The sequence below is a fragment of the Phalacrocorax aristotelis genome, chromosome 7 (assembly GCF_949628215.1).
Source record: "Phalacrocorax aristotelis chromosome 7, bGulAri2.1, whole genome shotgun sequence".
NCBI lineage: Eukaryota > Metazoa > Chordata > Aves > Suliformes > Phalacrocoracidae > Phalacrocorax > Phalacrocorax aristotelis.
The window spans coordinates 6,566,078-6,581,185 of NC_134282.1; the positions used below are offsets into that span (position 1 = coordinate 6,566,078).

At 38.2% G+C, this 15,108-nt stretch overlaps 1 protein-coding gene across 1 annotated transcript in view; it reads left to right on the forward strand.

The window, feature by feature from the left end:
- The window catches only part of SI (sucrase-isomaltase), a 55,528-nt gene that overhangs the window by 15,655 nt on the left and 24,765 nt on the right, over window positions 1–15,108 (forward strand). Inside the window, exons 10-24 of the mRNA XM_075098559.1 lie at window positions 240–365; window positions 1,218–1,349; window positions 1,544–1,663; window positions 2,883–2,996; window positions 4,527–4,611; window positions 5,228–5,345; window positions 5,734–5,905; window positions 6,573–6,689; window positions 7,245–7,399; window positions 7,980–8,064; window positions 9,385–9,441; window positions 10,086–10,210; window positions 10,621–10,709; window positions 13,059–13,108; window positions 14,436–14,606. Coding sequence (XP_074954660.1) covers window positions 240–365; window positions 1,218–1,349; window positions 1,544–1,663; window positions 2,883–2,996; window positions 4,527–4,611; window positions 5,228–5,345; window positions 5,734–5,905; window positions 6,573–6,689; window positions 7,245–7,399; window positions 7,980–8,064; window positions 9,385–9,441; window positions 10,086–10,210; window positions 10,621–10,709; window positions 13,059–13,108; window positions 14,436–14,606 — 1,716 coding nt within the window. The remainder of the gene's footprint in view (window positions 1–239; window positions 366–1,217; window positions 1,350–1,543; window positions 1,664–2,882; window positions 2,997–4,526; window positions 4,612–5,227; window positions 5,346–5,733; window positions 5,906–6,572; window positions 6,690–7,244; window positions 7,400–7,979; window positions 8,065–9,384; window positions 9,442–10,085; window positions 10,211–10,620; window positions 10,710–13,058; window positions 13,109–14,435; window positions 14,607–15,108) is intronic.

Consider the following 15,108-nt stretch of genomic DNA (forward strand, 5'->3'; position numbering starts at 1 on the left):
GACACCTTAAAGAATGGTCATTATCCCAAAATATTTGTATTTCTTAAAACAAAATAAAACAAAACAAAAAGAACATATAAAAATATTGCATTTGGGAATGGACTACTCATTTCACACATGCAAACTTAGTGTGTATTATTCAAAGAGATTTGAGGAATATGGATCTAGGGAAACAGGTGCTGAGGTGACACAGGCAGGTTCCACTGATGGTGCATGGGATTTTTGCTCTCAACTTGCAGCTCGTGGGACTGCCGGCACTGCCCTCCTACTGGAGCCTAGGTTTCCAGCTCAGCCGCTGGAATTATGGGTCTCTGGATGAAGTGAAGAGAGTTGTGGAGAGGAACAGGGCAATTGGACTCCCTTATGTAAGTATGGGGCTTGAGGAAGACAGCACCCCTGTAAAGGTAGAGCTCTGCAGCAGAAATGACCCATAGGTCCTGACTATGGTGTTCTGCAACTGGTCCATTTCACATCAGTTTAAATTAGTAAATTTCTAATATAAATATTTTCTAATATTTTCTGGTGTCAAAGGTATTTATGCATTTTAATGGCAGACCCATTATCCGAATGTGGGACATGGCAGGGCTTAATTACAGTAAGTTATACTTCAGCACTTCATGATAATACTTCTTCAGTTATATTTTCCAATTATATCCACTTATCTTCCCATGTTACCTAATCCAGGAAATTTTTTTTAAATTGTCCTGTGGACAGTTATGGAACCATATATTATTCTTAATTGACAGCCAAAGGTAAAGTGTATCTGACTTTTAAAATTAGATTTCAGATTACATTAGCCTGATAGCTTAAATACAATAAAAATACCCTAATGTTAAGCTAAGAGTTGAGCAAGGAATGTTTGGATTTAAGGGGATAGCTCTTCAAGTCAGGCAGCTGCAATGAAATAGCCGCATCCAGGGGCTGTTAGAAAGGATGCCAATACATACAGTAATTTAAATTCTATTAATGTTAAATGAAGGTCTTTTTAGGCACAAAAGGTGTATCAGTATCATTAATTGGGGCTGTAAATATGAGATGAGATGCACACTGTTTGCAAGTGGTCCTGACAGCATACTTTCTGCCAGGCTGCAGTAAAGTCCCAGCAGTAAATTCACTAAAGGAGAAAGGGGAATTGTCAGAAGGAATTTTGTTGGACTAATACGCAAAACCTTTACATATCACTTCTCATGTTAAAGCTGAACTCCCTTCTCTTTCAGGATGCTCAGATCACTGATATTGACTACATGGAGGAAAAGAAAGATTTTACCTATGACAAAGTGAAGTTTCGAGATCTCCCTAAATTTGCAGCTTATATGCATGACTATGGACAGAAATATATTATCATATTGGTAAGCATTTAACTATTTCTTTTTCCCTTTAACTATTTCTTTTTCCTTGTAATGTACTATCATTATAACTATTTATATTATTCTTTACTTATTCTATATAATTATTACAATTATTGCCTAACATTTTAGTATTCTATAATAATTTATGACTGTATCCTGGTTTCTTCTTATTTTTTGTTTTCTAATTTTTTTAGGATCCTGCTATTAGCACACAAAATCTAGTTGATGGTAGTCCATATGGAAGCTATGTCAGGGGAGAGAGAAAAAAAGTCTGGGTTAATGAATCAGATGGAGTAACACCATTACTTGGGGAGGTAATTGCATTTTTATGAATTTCAACTTGGTCTGTTGTCACTCTTATGGTTTAATTTAGGTTAGGGGGCTCCTTTTATACTCTCATTTTCTAAATTGCTTCTTTTAGTAAAATTACCTGTCAGTGAGGACTAAGTTTGTAAGGTCTCATTTAGGATATGATACTTCTTAACCTTTCCTCATTTTTTTTTTTCAATTTTTTATGTTAAACAAAAAGGAAAAATAAGGTAGCTTAAAGGCTCAAGGGACAACTCATCAGCCAGCTCTTATTTATTTTCTGTTGTGACTGAAGAGCCAGCTCTCACATTATCTTTTTAATTTATCGTTTTAACTTCTATTGAGAAATTGTTCTGGTTTGTATTGTTCTTTGTATGACTTAAAAGAAAAGCAACTGAAAAATCCAGAGTTAAGAAACTCATACTCTTTCTGCCTTCTATTCTGCAAGCAAGGTATTGTCACTCTAGCAGCTTGTCGTTCAACAGTCTTCATCAGAGCACTAGATTAGTGTTGCCCTCAACAGCTAACGATGGGGAACCTGGTGGACAGCAGGCTGAACACGAGTCAGCAGTTTGCTACTGTAGCAATGATGGCAAATAGGATCCAGGGCTTCATCAACAGGGGCACTGCTAGCAGGGATAAAGATGTGATCATCCCACTCTACTCTGATTGTCAGGCTGCACCTGGAGTACTCTGTCCTGTTCTAGTCCCCACAGTTCAAAAAAGATGCAGACAGACAGACAGACTGGAGAGGATCCAAAGGAGGGCCACAAAGATCATCAGAGAGCAGGAGATCCTGCTCTGTTAGGAAAGACTGAAGGAGTTAGGTCTTTTCTCCCTAGAGAAGAGTCAGGGGGGGCTTCATCACAGGATTCCAGTACTTAAAGGGCAGCTACAAAGAGGACAGAGGTGCTCTCTCCATAAGGAAGCACATGGAGAACACGAGGGGCAATGGGTACAAATTGCACTAGAAATTTTTTACAGTGAGAACAATGAATCAATGGAACGCCCTCCCCAGGGACATGGTAGAGTCCCCATCACTGGAGGTTTTCAAGATGCGTTTGGACAGGGTACTGGATGATCTCATCTGGGTTCTTTTTCCCATGAAAGGCGGGACCAGGTGATATTTAAAGGTCCTTTCCAACCTGGACTGTTCTATGATTCTATGAACTCTTTTTAATATCATTAAAAGTTTAATTAATTATCTCCCTTTTAATATTGCAGGTGTGGCCAGGGGAAACTGTATTCCCAGACTTCACCAACCCAGACTGCACTAGCTGGTGGGTGGAAGAATGTAAACAGTTTTATAAGGTAGTGCCGTATGATGGGATCTGGATTGTAAGTAATTCAGAATTTTCATTTTATTTTTATTTTTTAAAATAACCAAGGATAGATGTTTATAAAAACCAATTGGCTTTGAATTTGAAAGGGATGTTTACTGTAACTAGCCTGAAATCAGTGCAGGATGTGTATGTCTTCTGGTGTTGAATTTTAAATTTTAATTTGAATCATTGATCATGGCATTTAAACGATCAGTGTGCTGTTTTCTGGATGTTTAGTGGCACTTTAAAATGCTTCAATTGATAAAGGGAAATGCTATCACACTCCTGTACTCACAGCGGCAATATTTGGAGGTCTGCATACCTGCTCAGTGAATGTGTCCTAAACAGCTCCTGCATACATATAACCTATGTACCTGTGCTTCAGGTAGCTCATGGAATTTCTGGATAGTGATTCTGCAATTGCCATTCCAAATACGGATTTGGAAAAATCAGGGTCCCTAGACAGGCTTTTTGACAAATGGACTGAAATAGATTCTAGCACAGTGGATTTTAGCTACAGTTCATGGAAATCAGAAGGGATTAAGAAACATTTTGACTACCAGATTAGTTTTTTAAAGGAACACCCTGTTCCTTTAAAGGAACATCTAAGAATGGGTGCCTGAAGGAAATCTGTACTTAAACTTCTCAATCCCTGTCTCAGGGCCTTCTTCCCTTTATTCTTTCTGTGGTTTTCCTACTTCCTCTTTCTTAAATATTTTGAAAGAAAACAAAAATCTACTGAATATTTTGCCATCCATTTTAAAAAAGCTGTAACAATTTTAAATTAACCTGTATGGCAAAATACAGTCCTTAGGCTGCTATGCGATAGAATGAGTTTTTCCTCACTTATTTTTGCTGACTCGGTGGTCCCATCAAGTCAACCTATGAAGTGTAAGACTGCACAGCTCTCTTACAGTGAGCAAATAATTTGAATGAAGCAAATTCATTACAAGACTACAGTGCTCCATGATGGATTTGCTCTCTTCTTCCATGCATGCTTTTCCTGCAGCACATTCAGGGATGCACATAGAAGTGCACTTACAGCACTGCCAAATAAAATATTAATGGAAGGAAACAGCAAAGTTTTAAAGTATAATGGCTTGGAAAGTATTATAAAAGAGATGTTTAAACATATCTAGTCACTTGGTGTATTTTGACAGAAAGTCACAGTGTACATTTGCTGGCTTTGCATTTCTCTCCAAATATATGCTCGAACCCAAACACATTTCCTTGAGACGTGTGTGGAGCTGGTCATAGGTAGGGACAATGTATACATGAGCACTTCTTGCAGATTCTTTCTGTGGAGGGATAAGGTGCAGCTCTTGTAACATGATGCTTACCTGCATATAGAAGTCTGTCCAACACCGAGCCCTCTATTAATGCAGGAATGGACCAGGTCAGTACCTGAGTTATATGGTTCGTGCCTAACTGTATGGTACTAGTTCTAAGTAATTATTCCTTAAAGGATAAGAGAATAGAACATAAGACTTTGTCAGGAAAATGTACTTGAGGAAACTTTATTACATTCTGCTTCTTATCTTTTCAGGATATGAATGAAGTATCCAACTTCATCAAAGGCTCAAAAAAGGGTTGTGCACAGAATGACTTAAACTATCCTCCGTTCACTCCCAGTAAGTCCATCTACTTTAATGAGAAAGCAAAATATCAAAAACTTTATGAATTACTGTGCAATTGGCTACAAGGATGCAAAGTGATGTTAGCATAGTTCTTATGGGTGAGGTTTGAACATTACTATTGACAGAAAATACCGGTATACTTTGAGCCTTATTGAAAGCGTGGTTTATGTAAGTGGCTTTTTTTGGTCTTCAAACTATTACTGAATATTGTCATTGCTTTAATTATGTCTGATAATATAACGATCTTCTTTCACTATCAGTAGTTTTCAAGATGTAAGCAGTACTAAAATGGAGTCCATAGTTTATATTAAGTATTAGGTTCAAGTAACCATTGCCAACGTGTTGTCAGACAATGGTTTAGGAATTTAGAGCATAGTTCTCAGTTATTCCTTGCATAGGTGCAAAGATCAAAAGTAGAAAAAGTCACAGAGCAAAGGGGAACCAAACAGGCAGCCAAGAGTAGCATTTTGGTTTTGTAGTAATAATCCTGGCTTTAGTGAAAACATTAAAGATAAAAAAGGGCTTGAATGTCATGAATGTGCATTAAACATTGGAAATATCCATAATAAAAATGTACTTTAAAAGTTATATTTGTATTCCTTTATTGAAGGTATTCTTGATAAGCTCATGTTTTCCAAGACACTTTGTATGGATGCAGTGCAGAACTGGGGGAAACATTATGATGTCCACAGTCTTTATGGATATTCCATGGCCATATCAACACAGAAGTAAGGAATGCATCCTAAAATCTTTACAAAAAGGTTTCAGAGCAGTATGTGGCCTGCATTTTCCAAAATGGCAAAAGATTTCACTTCACAATTTCTAAATTCCTGGAAAATACTGTATTGTATTTAACCCAGTGCAGCTAAGGCAAAATCTACTCACTAAAGTTGGCAGTAAGTGCCACACATTTGGTTGTCATAGCTGTACAGAAAGATTATTTAAAACTCATGTCTTGAACTTTGCTAAAAGACCCCTGGTTAACTGTAAGGGAGTTTACATCCCTGGGATGAATAATTATTGTAAATCAGTCAGTGTAAATCTCCTTATATAAAACTATTGATGTCCAAGCTGTATTTTTTCCTTTGCATAATTCCAGTCTCATTTCCTTTTAAGAGTCATCAAAGCACTGTTTCCTGGAAAACGAAGCTTCCTTATTTCGAGGTCTACTTTTGCTGGATCAGGAAAGCACACAGGACACTGGCTGGGAGATAATGCAGCAACATGGGATCACTTAAAATGGGCAATACCTGGGATGCTGGACTTTAACCTCTTTGGAATTCCTTATGTATGACATTAGTTTGTGGCATTCTTTCAAAACATATGGATAAACAGTAAATCTACCTCAGTGATAACAGATTATCTCATCAAACACTATCCAGATAACCATCTCACATTTTCAGCTCCAAATTAATCCCCTTTAGGAATCTCGTTTAAACACTTTTTTTTTTTTCCCCCGGTTATTGATTTTGGGTTTAGGCCACTTATTTTGATTACTGTGGCTCTGTGTGTATGGTGAGGTTAACATGGGTAACAAACATCTTATATATTCCAAGCTACCTGTTACTTCTCCTAGTTTTTAAACACTAGTGGTCAACGTGAAACACCTTTTCTTATAATTTCAAATTAGAGACATCCATTTATAAAGGAATAACCAAATTCCTTTCCATGGTTTCAATTTGTATGACTCCAGCTTTTTTCCTAATGTTTGTATATTAGCACCAAAAAGGAAGGTAGAGGTTTGGAAGAAATGGAATGATGGGTGGTGTTAGCTAGTGATCAGTTTAACACATAGCTGAATTTGGAAGAAGAAAGATACAAATGTGTTGAATGGCTCAGTTCACTCTGGCTAGCAAGTAAGGTTGAATTAATCCATCTCTGAACACTAGAAGTTTTGTATAGAGATCAGAGGTGCAGCGTACTGCACACCCAATACATTCTGTTTTTATTTAAAGATTGGAGCAGATATTTGTGGTTTCTTTGACAACACCACAGAAGAACTTTGCAGACGATGGATGCAAGTAGGAGCATTTTACCCATTTTCCAGGAATCACAATTGTGAAGGATTCATGGTAAGTTGTGCTTTCTCTTAAAAAATTGCTATGTGTCACACTACCACATTCCCTTTAATAGTATCACTAGTAATTACTATCACTGATGATTGTGTAGTTGACCAGTTTGAAAACGTCAGAACCATAAACTCTATGAAATCCTAGATCTGACAGGTTCAGCTTCATAAGGGTTAATGCATATAGGTGAGACTACACTTACTTGGCAACAGTTTCATCATCATTGGTTGTGCCTACAACCAAGGGCAAGCATTCACTGCAGTGTGGCTCTTCAGAATGGCACTTAGGATTCCTTTAGCATATACCTGACTACGCACCAGGATGAAGCCCCGGCTAACCCTGATGCACCCTCACTCCAGATGGGCAAGGAGGGAACGCAGTGCAAAACATGGGGAGCCTGCACGAGTAGGACCTCAGGTCACACCACCCAGAAGGCAAACACCGTGCAGATGTGCACCTTTGAATTGCTACCGCTCTCAAACAGCAGCCACTGTTCACATGTCTGGCAGAGGGTTTTCTGCATGATGAAAATAATAATCATCCGGCATTTGTTTTCAGGCTCAGGATCCGGCTGTGTTTGGACCCAATTCAGTTTTGGTCAAAACCTCCAAGTATTACTTGAACATTCGCTACACTCTGCTGCCCTACCTATACACACTTTTTTATAAAGCTCACACTCAAGGAGACACGGTTGTACGGCCAGTTTTGCATGAGTAAGTTTCCTGATCAGCCTTTGTGAGAGTTTTATGAGGAATAAAAAAACCAGACACATTAAATGTTGTTAGGGACTTTCTAAACACTGATGTAGCTGTGAAAATGCACATTGGAATATATGCAGGCAACTTCTCAATTCATGAAATACCGTTTTGGAGTAATCAGAAATCATCTGTAACTTCTGCATATTCCCCCATATTATTGTAAGTCAACCCTATGAGTTGTTATGAGATGTTATTGTCAGATAGTCAAAGTATTTTCCACCTATATATATATATAGCTATATGCATATTAGAATACATGTTTCCTTGCCTGGAAACTCCTGGATAAGCTCTGTCAAGAACACACGTGCACCTACATTTTCACACACACGTAGGAAATACTAACTAAACTAGTGAGACCTTAACATCTCATCTTCAGGTTGACTCAGATTTAAAAAAAAAAAACCAAAACACAGCACTTTTGTCCTGACACTCTTCAACATGATTTTAGATAATCAGTAACATGAAATATTGGGATTGCTGATGATGGTGTAGTTCATAGAAACCAGTTACTGCTACATCCTTCCCACTTGCTCAGGTTCTACTCTGATGAAGTGACGTGGAGTGTCGATAGGCAGTTCCTGTGGGGGCCTGGGCTGCTTATTTCCCCTGTACTTGACCCGGTAGGTTTGGCTGGTTTGCTGTCTATCTGATAACCGCTTCAGGGGGCACAGGGACATGCTGAGTCACCAGTTCCAGCTCTTTCCTCTGGCAGGGGACTGCAGCATAAAATCCCCAAGGTACGCTATTCCTGTCACTCTTTTATTGCTCTGATTAGAAGCCACCTGCCACTTCGGAGCCTTTGTTGTTCAGTCTTGAGACAATTCCGTTATTCAGCTTAAAGCTTATAGCTTCTCTACTATATATGCATTTCCTGCTGAGATCACGCTCTCCCTCGTGTTTTTATGCTGAACAAACTGAGCGGCAAAAACAGGCTCTGCCATTTCCCTGAGGATGTCAGGAAGTTTGCTGTGGTTCTAGTCGAGTCTGAACTCTTCTGTCTTGACCAGACCTGTGAACTCTGTTGGCAAAGAGGTTGCAGAGGGCCTTGTCTATTAGTATTAACACAACTCCATTTCCAGTGCAAACACGTTTTTTGCTAGACCCTTAGCATATTTTTTTTTCCCTGGGTACATCACATTACTGACTAACGGCTGTTGATGCGTTCCTAGCAAGCCTTGGTTTTGCTGCTTTTTTCCTCGCCCTCCCACCTTCCTTTGTTGATTCCAGCGAGAGAGCCCACAGCATATTTTTATTACTGCCAAAATGGAAAGTCTTGCACTTTGTGCTATTAAATCCCACTCCTATTTCCCAGTCCTCTAGGGAGTCAAAGTCGTCTGGTCTGATATTCCGATTCACCTCAACTTTGTATCATCCCTGAATTTCCTTCAGAATCAGCTTCTCTTGCTGTATTTCAGCTTGTCTGTGGTGCAAGGAGAAAACAAAGAGATGGTGGCTTATTCTGTGGCAGAATCTTGTAAATAATGGTTGTTAATGCCAGTAGCACATATGCCATGGAGAAACACACGACGTTTGTTAAATACATAACCTGAAAGCAAGAATCTGAAAGACGCCAGCCCAGAAAAATGTGAAAGTAAAGAAGATGGAGAGACGCATGTGGATACGATCTGAGCCACTGGCTTTGGCGCATTGTGACTTTGGGTTGCATACAGTGAGCTGCTGCCTTGTAGAGCCGTGATTCTGTTGACTCGCAGTAGCTCTGCAGAAATTGTTCTTAGATTGCTGTCCTCCTTTCTGGACATGATCATAAAAACCACTAAAGAAAACAGCCAAGAGAAGAATCATAGCATCATAGAATCATTAAGGTTGGAAAAGAAGTATCAATGGTTTTCTCAAGGGGAACTTTAGTTTTAGTGGAAAATGTAGTTTCTTCGATTAAGTTGCCTTGAGGTATGAAAGTCGTCTCTTTGTTCACCTTTCAGGGAGTGGATGCAATTCAAGCATATATTCCGGATGCAGTGTGGTACGAGTATGACACAGTAGGTAAATGCAGAGGAAATTATGGGAGATTTTCTAAATGGCTATGTGATGAACTAAGATTGTCAGTCCTGCCTAGGTGACAGAGAGCTAAAGTAAAGGCCCCAGGAAAGAAAACGGTGAGACAAGGGATGAAGGGTGGTGGGTTAAGTGCATGAATCAGCACCTCAGGAAAAAGGCACAGAGGTGTGGAATGTAGCACAGGAGCTGGGAAGAGAGGCTGAGCAAAGACCGTGTGGGAAATAGAGTAAAGTAGAATAATCCTAGTCATAATACACGCGAGTCTGCAATTTTTGGGTACTAACCTCACGTCTGCAAATGAGTTTCCCCTCCGCTGTGATGGTCCTTTGGATGGGTGTAAAAGGACTTTGTTCCCGTCAGATTCCCATATTCACATCAGACTCCCGACAGGGCTTGCTCTCTGCATTGACTGACCCAAAGCTAAACAGTGAGCGATGCTGATTTATGACATTAGATCATATTGATGTGCAGTTGTTTTACCTTTATGTGCCCATTGCACGTCGCTATTTGCATAACTTAAGCCTTTTCTAAAAGGAAACATTAAGTTGAAACGCAGGACTTAAGAAAACTTTCACAGCAGCGAGTAACACAAGTACCTGTTCTCTTTTACATCCCTGTCAATAAGGGGGCAAAAATGTCAGTGAGAAAACAATGGACCAGTATGCACCTGCCAGCGGACAAACTGGGACTTCACTTGAGAGGAGGCTTTATTTACCCTACTCAGCAGCCGGCTAACACAACCGTTGCAAGGTATGTTTCAAAACCAGATGCTTTTACCGTTAGTTAGGAATTTTTTCTTTTTTATGTTTTTTTCCCCAAGGCTGGGCTGAGGACTTTCAAATCAGCAGCAGCCCATTGCATTTAGAGATTTCACCTTGAAATATGGGAGTAACTGTGAGCCACACCAGACTTCCGCTACTCCTTATATTACAAGTTCAGTGATTAATTACAGGTTTATTTGCATGGCTATTTGTAAACTTGCCATGTATTTTAATCTGTTTACATGAAAAGGAAAGGCAACCAAGGACTGATATCGAAGGCAATTCTCAAAGCATTGCAACCGCACTGAGTGTCATGTTCTGAAGTTGAACATGAAGGATGTATTAAGACTGCTTAGATATTTGTTATACGTGTAAGACAGAGAGTCCGTCTTTCCGCAGCCGCAAGAATCCAATGGGACTTATAGTTGCGCTGGATGACAACAATGCAGCTTCTGGGGACTTGTTCTGGGATGACGGAGAATCTGCAGGTGAGCAACTCTCAATAGTGCAATAACTATGATGGGCAAAGCATTAATACTTACAGGTTTCAATCTTCCTGCTGATTTCATGGAGCAAGAGTAAGACATTGTAGTAACACGCTGTGAATACTTGCTCATGTGTCAATAGTTTTTCACCAGTTCTAAATGGAAAACTGTGGAACACTATTATTAATTTATTTTTTTCTTCTTCATGTTTCAGTATAGCCTTCAGTACGTAAAGGTTTGGTACATTAGCATGCTGGCTGTTAAACCATGCTGTCAAGACTGATATATGTTCTGGTATATACCCAAATTAGTTTCAACGGGTGCAAGAACGCACATAATTAGTGTTTGACACTAAAAATTGGTAGAAGATGAAAAACTAGCACTGTTACTGACTCTCTGGAATTATTCAAATTGCTTGTGAAAACAGTAGAAAATTTGTTAACCCGAAAATACGGTATTGGAGACGATGTATTTTTGTTGCATGCATGTTACATGCATGTCTAAGGAACCCAGAGTTCATTCCAGAGCCATAGAAAGAGCCTTTCCATTATATGTAGATATATTCTTCATTTTAATCTTGAGATGAGGGAAATTTTGAAAAATGGAGTGGCTTGAACAGTGGGCTTTTCTGTGGGATTTCTGAGGATTTAGTTAGGCATCCTGTTTCCATTAAGCTAAAAGGATTTGGGGTACTTAAATCCTTTAGGCTGCTTTTGCAGCCTTTGTCCTTTACTACATACTCATTAGAAAAGTCAGCAAGCAGTTCAAAGGGTTACTCTGAAATTACTTTTTGAAGAACTTGTACAAAATACTCAAACTTGTATCAAAATCATTTAAGGACTAGTATTTGACAGATTTTTTTGTTTTGTTTGCCATGAACCATAACGTTCAGAGCTAAGGACTTTGGTTCTGGCACATGCCCGTTAATACTGTTGCATTCCAAGTAGACCCAACCTTCTCTAATTCATGTCCTGCTGTATCCATAGACTGCTGTCAATGGCAAAAGTGTCCGAGCTTTCTTTAGCTGGAATAAAGTGTAGGTTATAAAATAGGGAAATCTGCAACAGTAAGAATGTGCAGATAAGAATGAGGTTGGAATAACATTACCACAGAGGTAAAATAAGTAACGCTACAAGGTTATGTGCATGTTTAATTTATAGTCCTGAAATCAGGTAGATATCCTGCAGACAGTGATTCCTGGTGGTATTTTATAGGCAAGGTGTCTAACTAGGCATTTATGTTTTCAGGAGAGGTCTTTAGATGTTCAGGAGATGACAGAGATTTACTCATGTCAATTAACCTCACCACTGATAAACCTTAAGTGGTCCAGTTTTTCTGGTCATCCTCTAGTTGCTTCATCCTTAGCCACAATCTGTTTGTTTCACTTGTGCAGAGCCCAGGGCTCTGACTGGAATTCCATGAAACCAAGTTCGTCTTGGGGTTCAAAATTGCAACCCCCCCTTTCCTAATTGCGTAGCTACCTTGTCCTTTGCACTTGTCCTTTGTAACTCCCTTTTGTTATTTCAAGTATATCAAATATATATCTCAGAAAAACTTTCAAGTCTCTACTCTTTTAAATTTTGTGGAAGTTTGGGATGTTCCTAAGAAATAGAGCTGTGATTTGGCTGATTATTGCTGCCATAAATATTGAAGGCCTTGGGTGGTTGCTATACGTATGGGTGACAGCCCTGTGTACTCCTTTGTCAAGGCCTAAAATAACAAAGCTATTATTGGGCTCACTTCTGTTGAGAAACAAAACAATAAAACATCTTATGATTTTATTTCCTGCCCAAAACTTACAGGTTGCAGTCTTTTCAGGGAAACCATTTACAATTTGCTTGTGATGACAGTATTTATCTTTTTGTACATGGAAAAAAATGCCAGATTGCTTGACTCAACTTTTGTATTTCTTTTTACCAGTGGTGTGTGATTTCCCCTTTTAAGGTTCCATGGCACAGATTGTTAATATTATTGTTGTCTTTGCATGAAAAGCATTTATTTAGTGTATTTTTAAGGATTAACCTTGAGCCATAGCTCTAAAATTAAGAGAAGCTAAGAAGGAATAACAGCAAACTAAAACCGTAGTATATTTTAGAAAAGCTTTTTTCAAATAATTTTTTGAAAACTTTGGAAAAATTGGGTCTCCTGGGAGACTGCCCTAAGGAAAAAAGAAGTATAAGAGAACTGTCAGTTCCTCAAAAACAAAGTTAAATATTTGAGTGGCTCAGTGCAGCCTCTGAACACAGGAATGGTAATAATTAGCTATTCATTGGTCTCTAGCAGTGTCACAGACTGGTTTTTAATGCTGTTCCTTTCTGCACAGCAAGTGTAGCTTCTTTCTTTATCTTTTAGGTACAACTGAGAGTAAAGCCTACATTTACTATGAGTTTACAGTTTCCAATGTAAGTATTTTATTTTAAATGATCTTATTTTCATTTTCAGTTTTTATCAAGAGTATCTTCAAAGGGCATTCTTTTCTCTCTCCTTATTCTCCTGTAATATTTACTGAGAAGCAAGCTATTTGACAAAGTCAAAGAGGAGTCATGTTCAAATTACTGTAATCTGACTGGGATGAAAATCTGCTATTGTCTTTTCTTGTCCCAGTTAATATAAGTATCTAAAGAACTCCTGTCCCCTTTCATGTAACAAGCTCAACAGCAGTATTTATTGAGCAAGAGAACTATAAAGCATCAGTGGTAGCTAAAACAGAGTGAGAAAGGAGGTGAATGTAGTATTTGGGACTCAATAACATATTGGAAATTTGAAAAAAGTTCCTGTACACTGCAAAAACATAGCTGAACATTTCCTAAGAGTGACAGGACGACCTATGCCTTGTCTGAACCCACAGAATCTACTTCATGCCATCGTTTTAAGTGGCTTTGTTTTTTGCTGGTTTTTTTTTTTTTTTAAACTGCAACTGCCTTGGCAGAGTAAAATTATGACAGTGTAAAGTCCAGATAATGTTCCTATTCGATATTGACCAGAGATATGATGACAAGGATTCCAAGTAATACGATAATATTTTATGTATAATAATATTGGCTAAAGGTATTCTTCCTCTTGCCATGGTGAAACAACAGGGCAACAGCTGAGAGAGAATGCATAGAAACATGGGAGTGGACACAAAGGATTAGAAGGTGGAAGCACTTGTGTTAATTATTTTCATTAATCGTATCTAATCATATAATCATTTGTAGAGGAAGAAACCTCAGTTCCTATTGGAGTTTGAAACTCTTTTAGGCAAAACATCAGGTGACTGTAATGAAGTTGAATTAAATATTACCATAAACTTTCACATGGAGAGTAATAAGGAAGTTATACACTGCCACGTGTGACAGCCGTGGTACAGTTCCACTCTTTGAATAGGAACTGGTATATTTTTATATCAGGAAAAGTGGATATGAACTTTCACCTGTTAGATCCAGGTGAGATCACAGCTGAGTACAGGTTATCTGCCCCGTCACAGACACATGTCAGCCTTTTCTTATTTTTGAAACAAGCAAAAAAGGAAGCTGAACCACAACTATGAAGCATAATATATATTATATATGTCTTAGAAAACCATTATTGTAAGAACATCAAGCAGTGCAATAATTAACGTGGTAGGAAAAAGGCTTATTTTATGCTACAGTATGAAGATCATGAAGATCTAATTAGAAAAAATTGTTAATTCGGGAGGGGTTTTGGCAGGGGTTTTTGTAAGAATGTGATCACTATATTGTTTTTCAGAATGTTCTACAAATGAATGCTATAAACAGCAATTATGCTGATCCAAACAACTTGAAATTTGAAGAAATCAAGATATTGGGAGTGCTCCAGGAAATAACGGCAGTTACTGTATCTCAGAACAATGTTGTGGAAAATTCTCCACTTAATATCACCTATTATCCTCTAGAAAAGGTAAAACAATACAGAAAAATAGGACGTAAACATCTTTGAAATTGCATCACCTTTATTTTATATGTTGCTAAGAATAATACTCAGTGTTAATGTCATTTCAACAGAACTCATCGTGTATTTTACTACAGAACAAAAGTACTATTGCATTCAACTCAGCTGCATAAAAAGTGCATCTAAGTTTTGCTCTCAGACCCTCAGTGCAACAGAAAGTTTAGCTATGCAGAGTTATTCATGTAGAAAATTTAATTTCCAAGAGGAGGAATGGCTTTGTGATTTTGTTTGATATTGGAGGAGGATACAAAATGTTTATGGTTTAGATGAGCATTGGTGGATTTTTTTATTTATTTCTTTTTATTAAACAAAATCAAGAGCCCTGTTTAAACTTTTATAACTTTTTACAGAATTTTTCACAGGATGAATACAGGAAAGCAGCAACACAGTGCATTTATGAGCAAAGCAAGTGAATGTGTTGCTGCTAGTGAGAAGTTTTCATGAAAGTGCT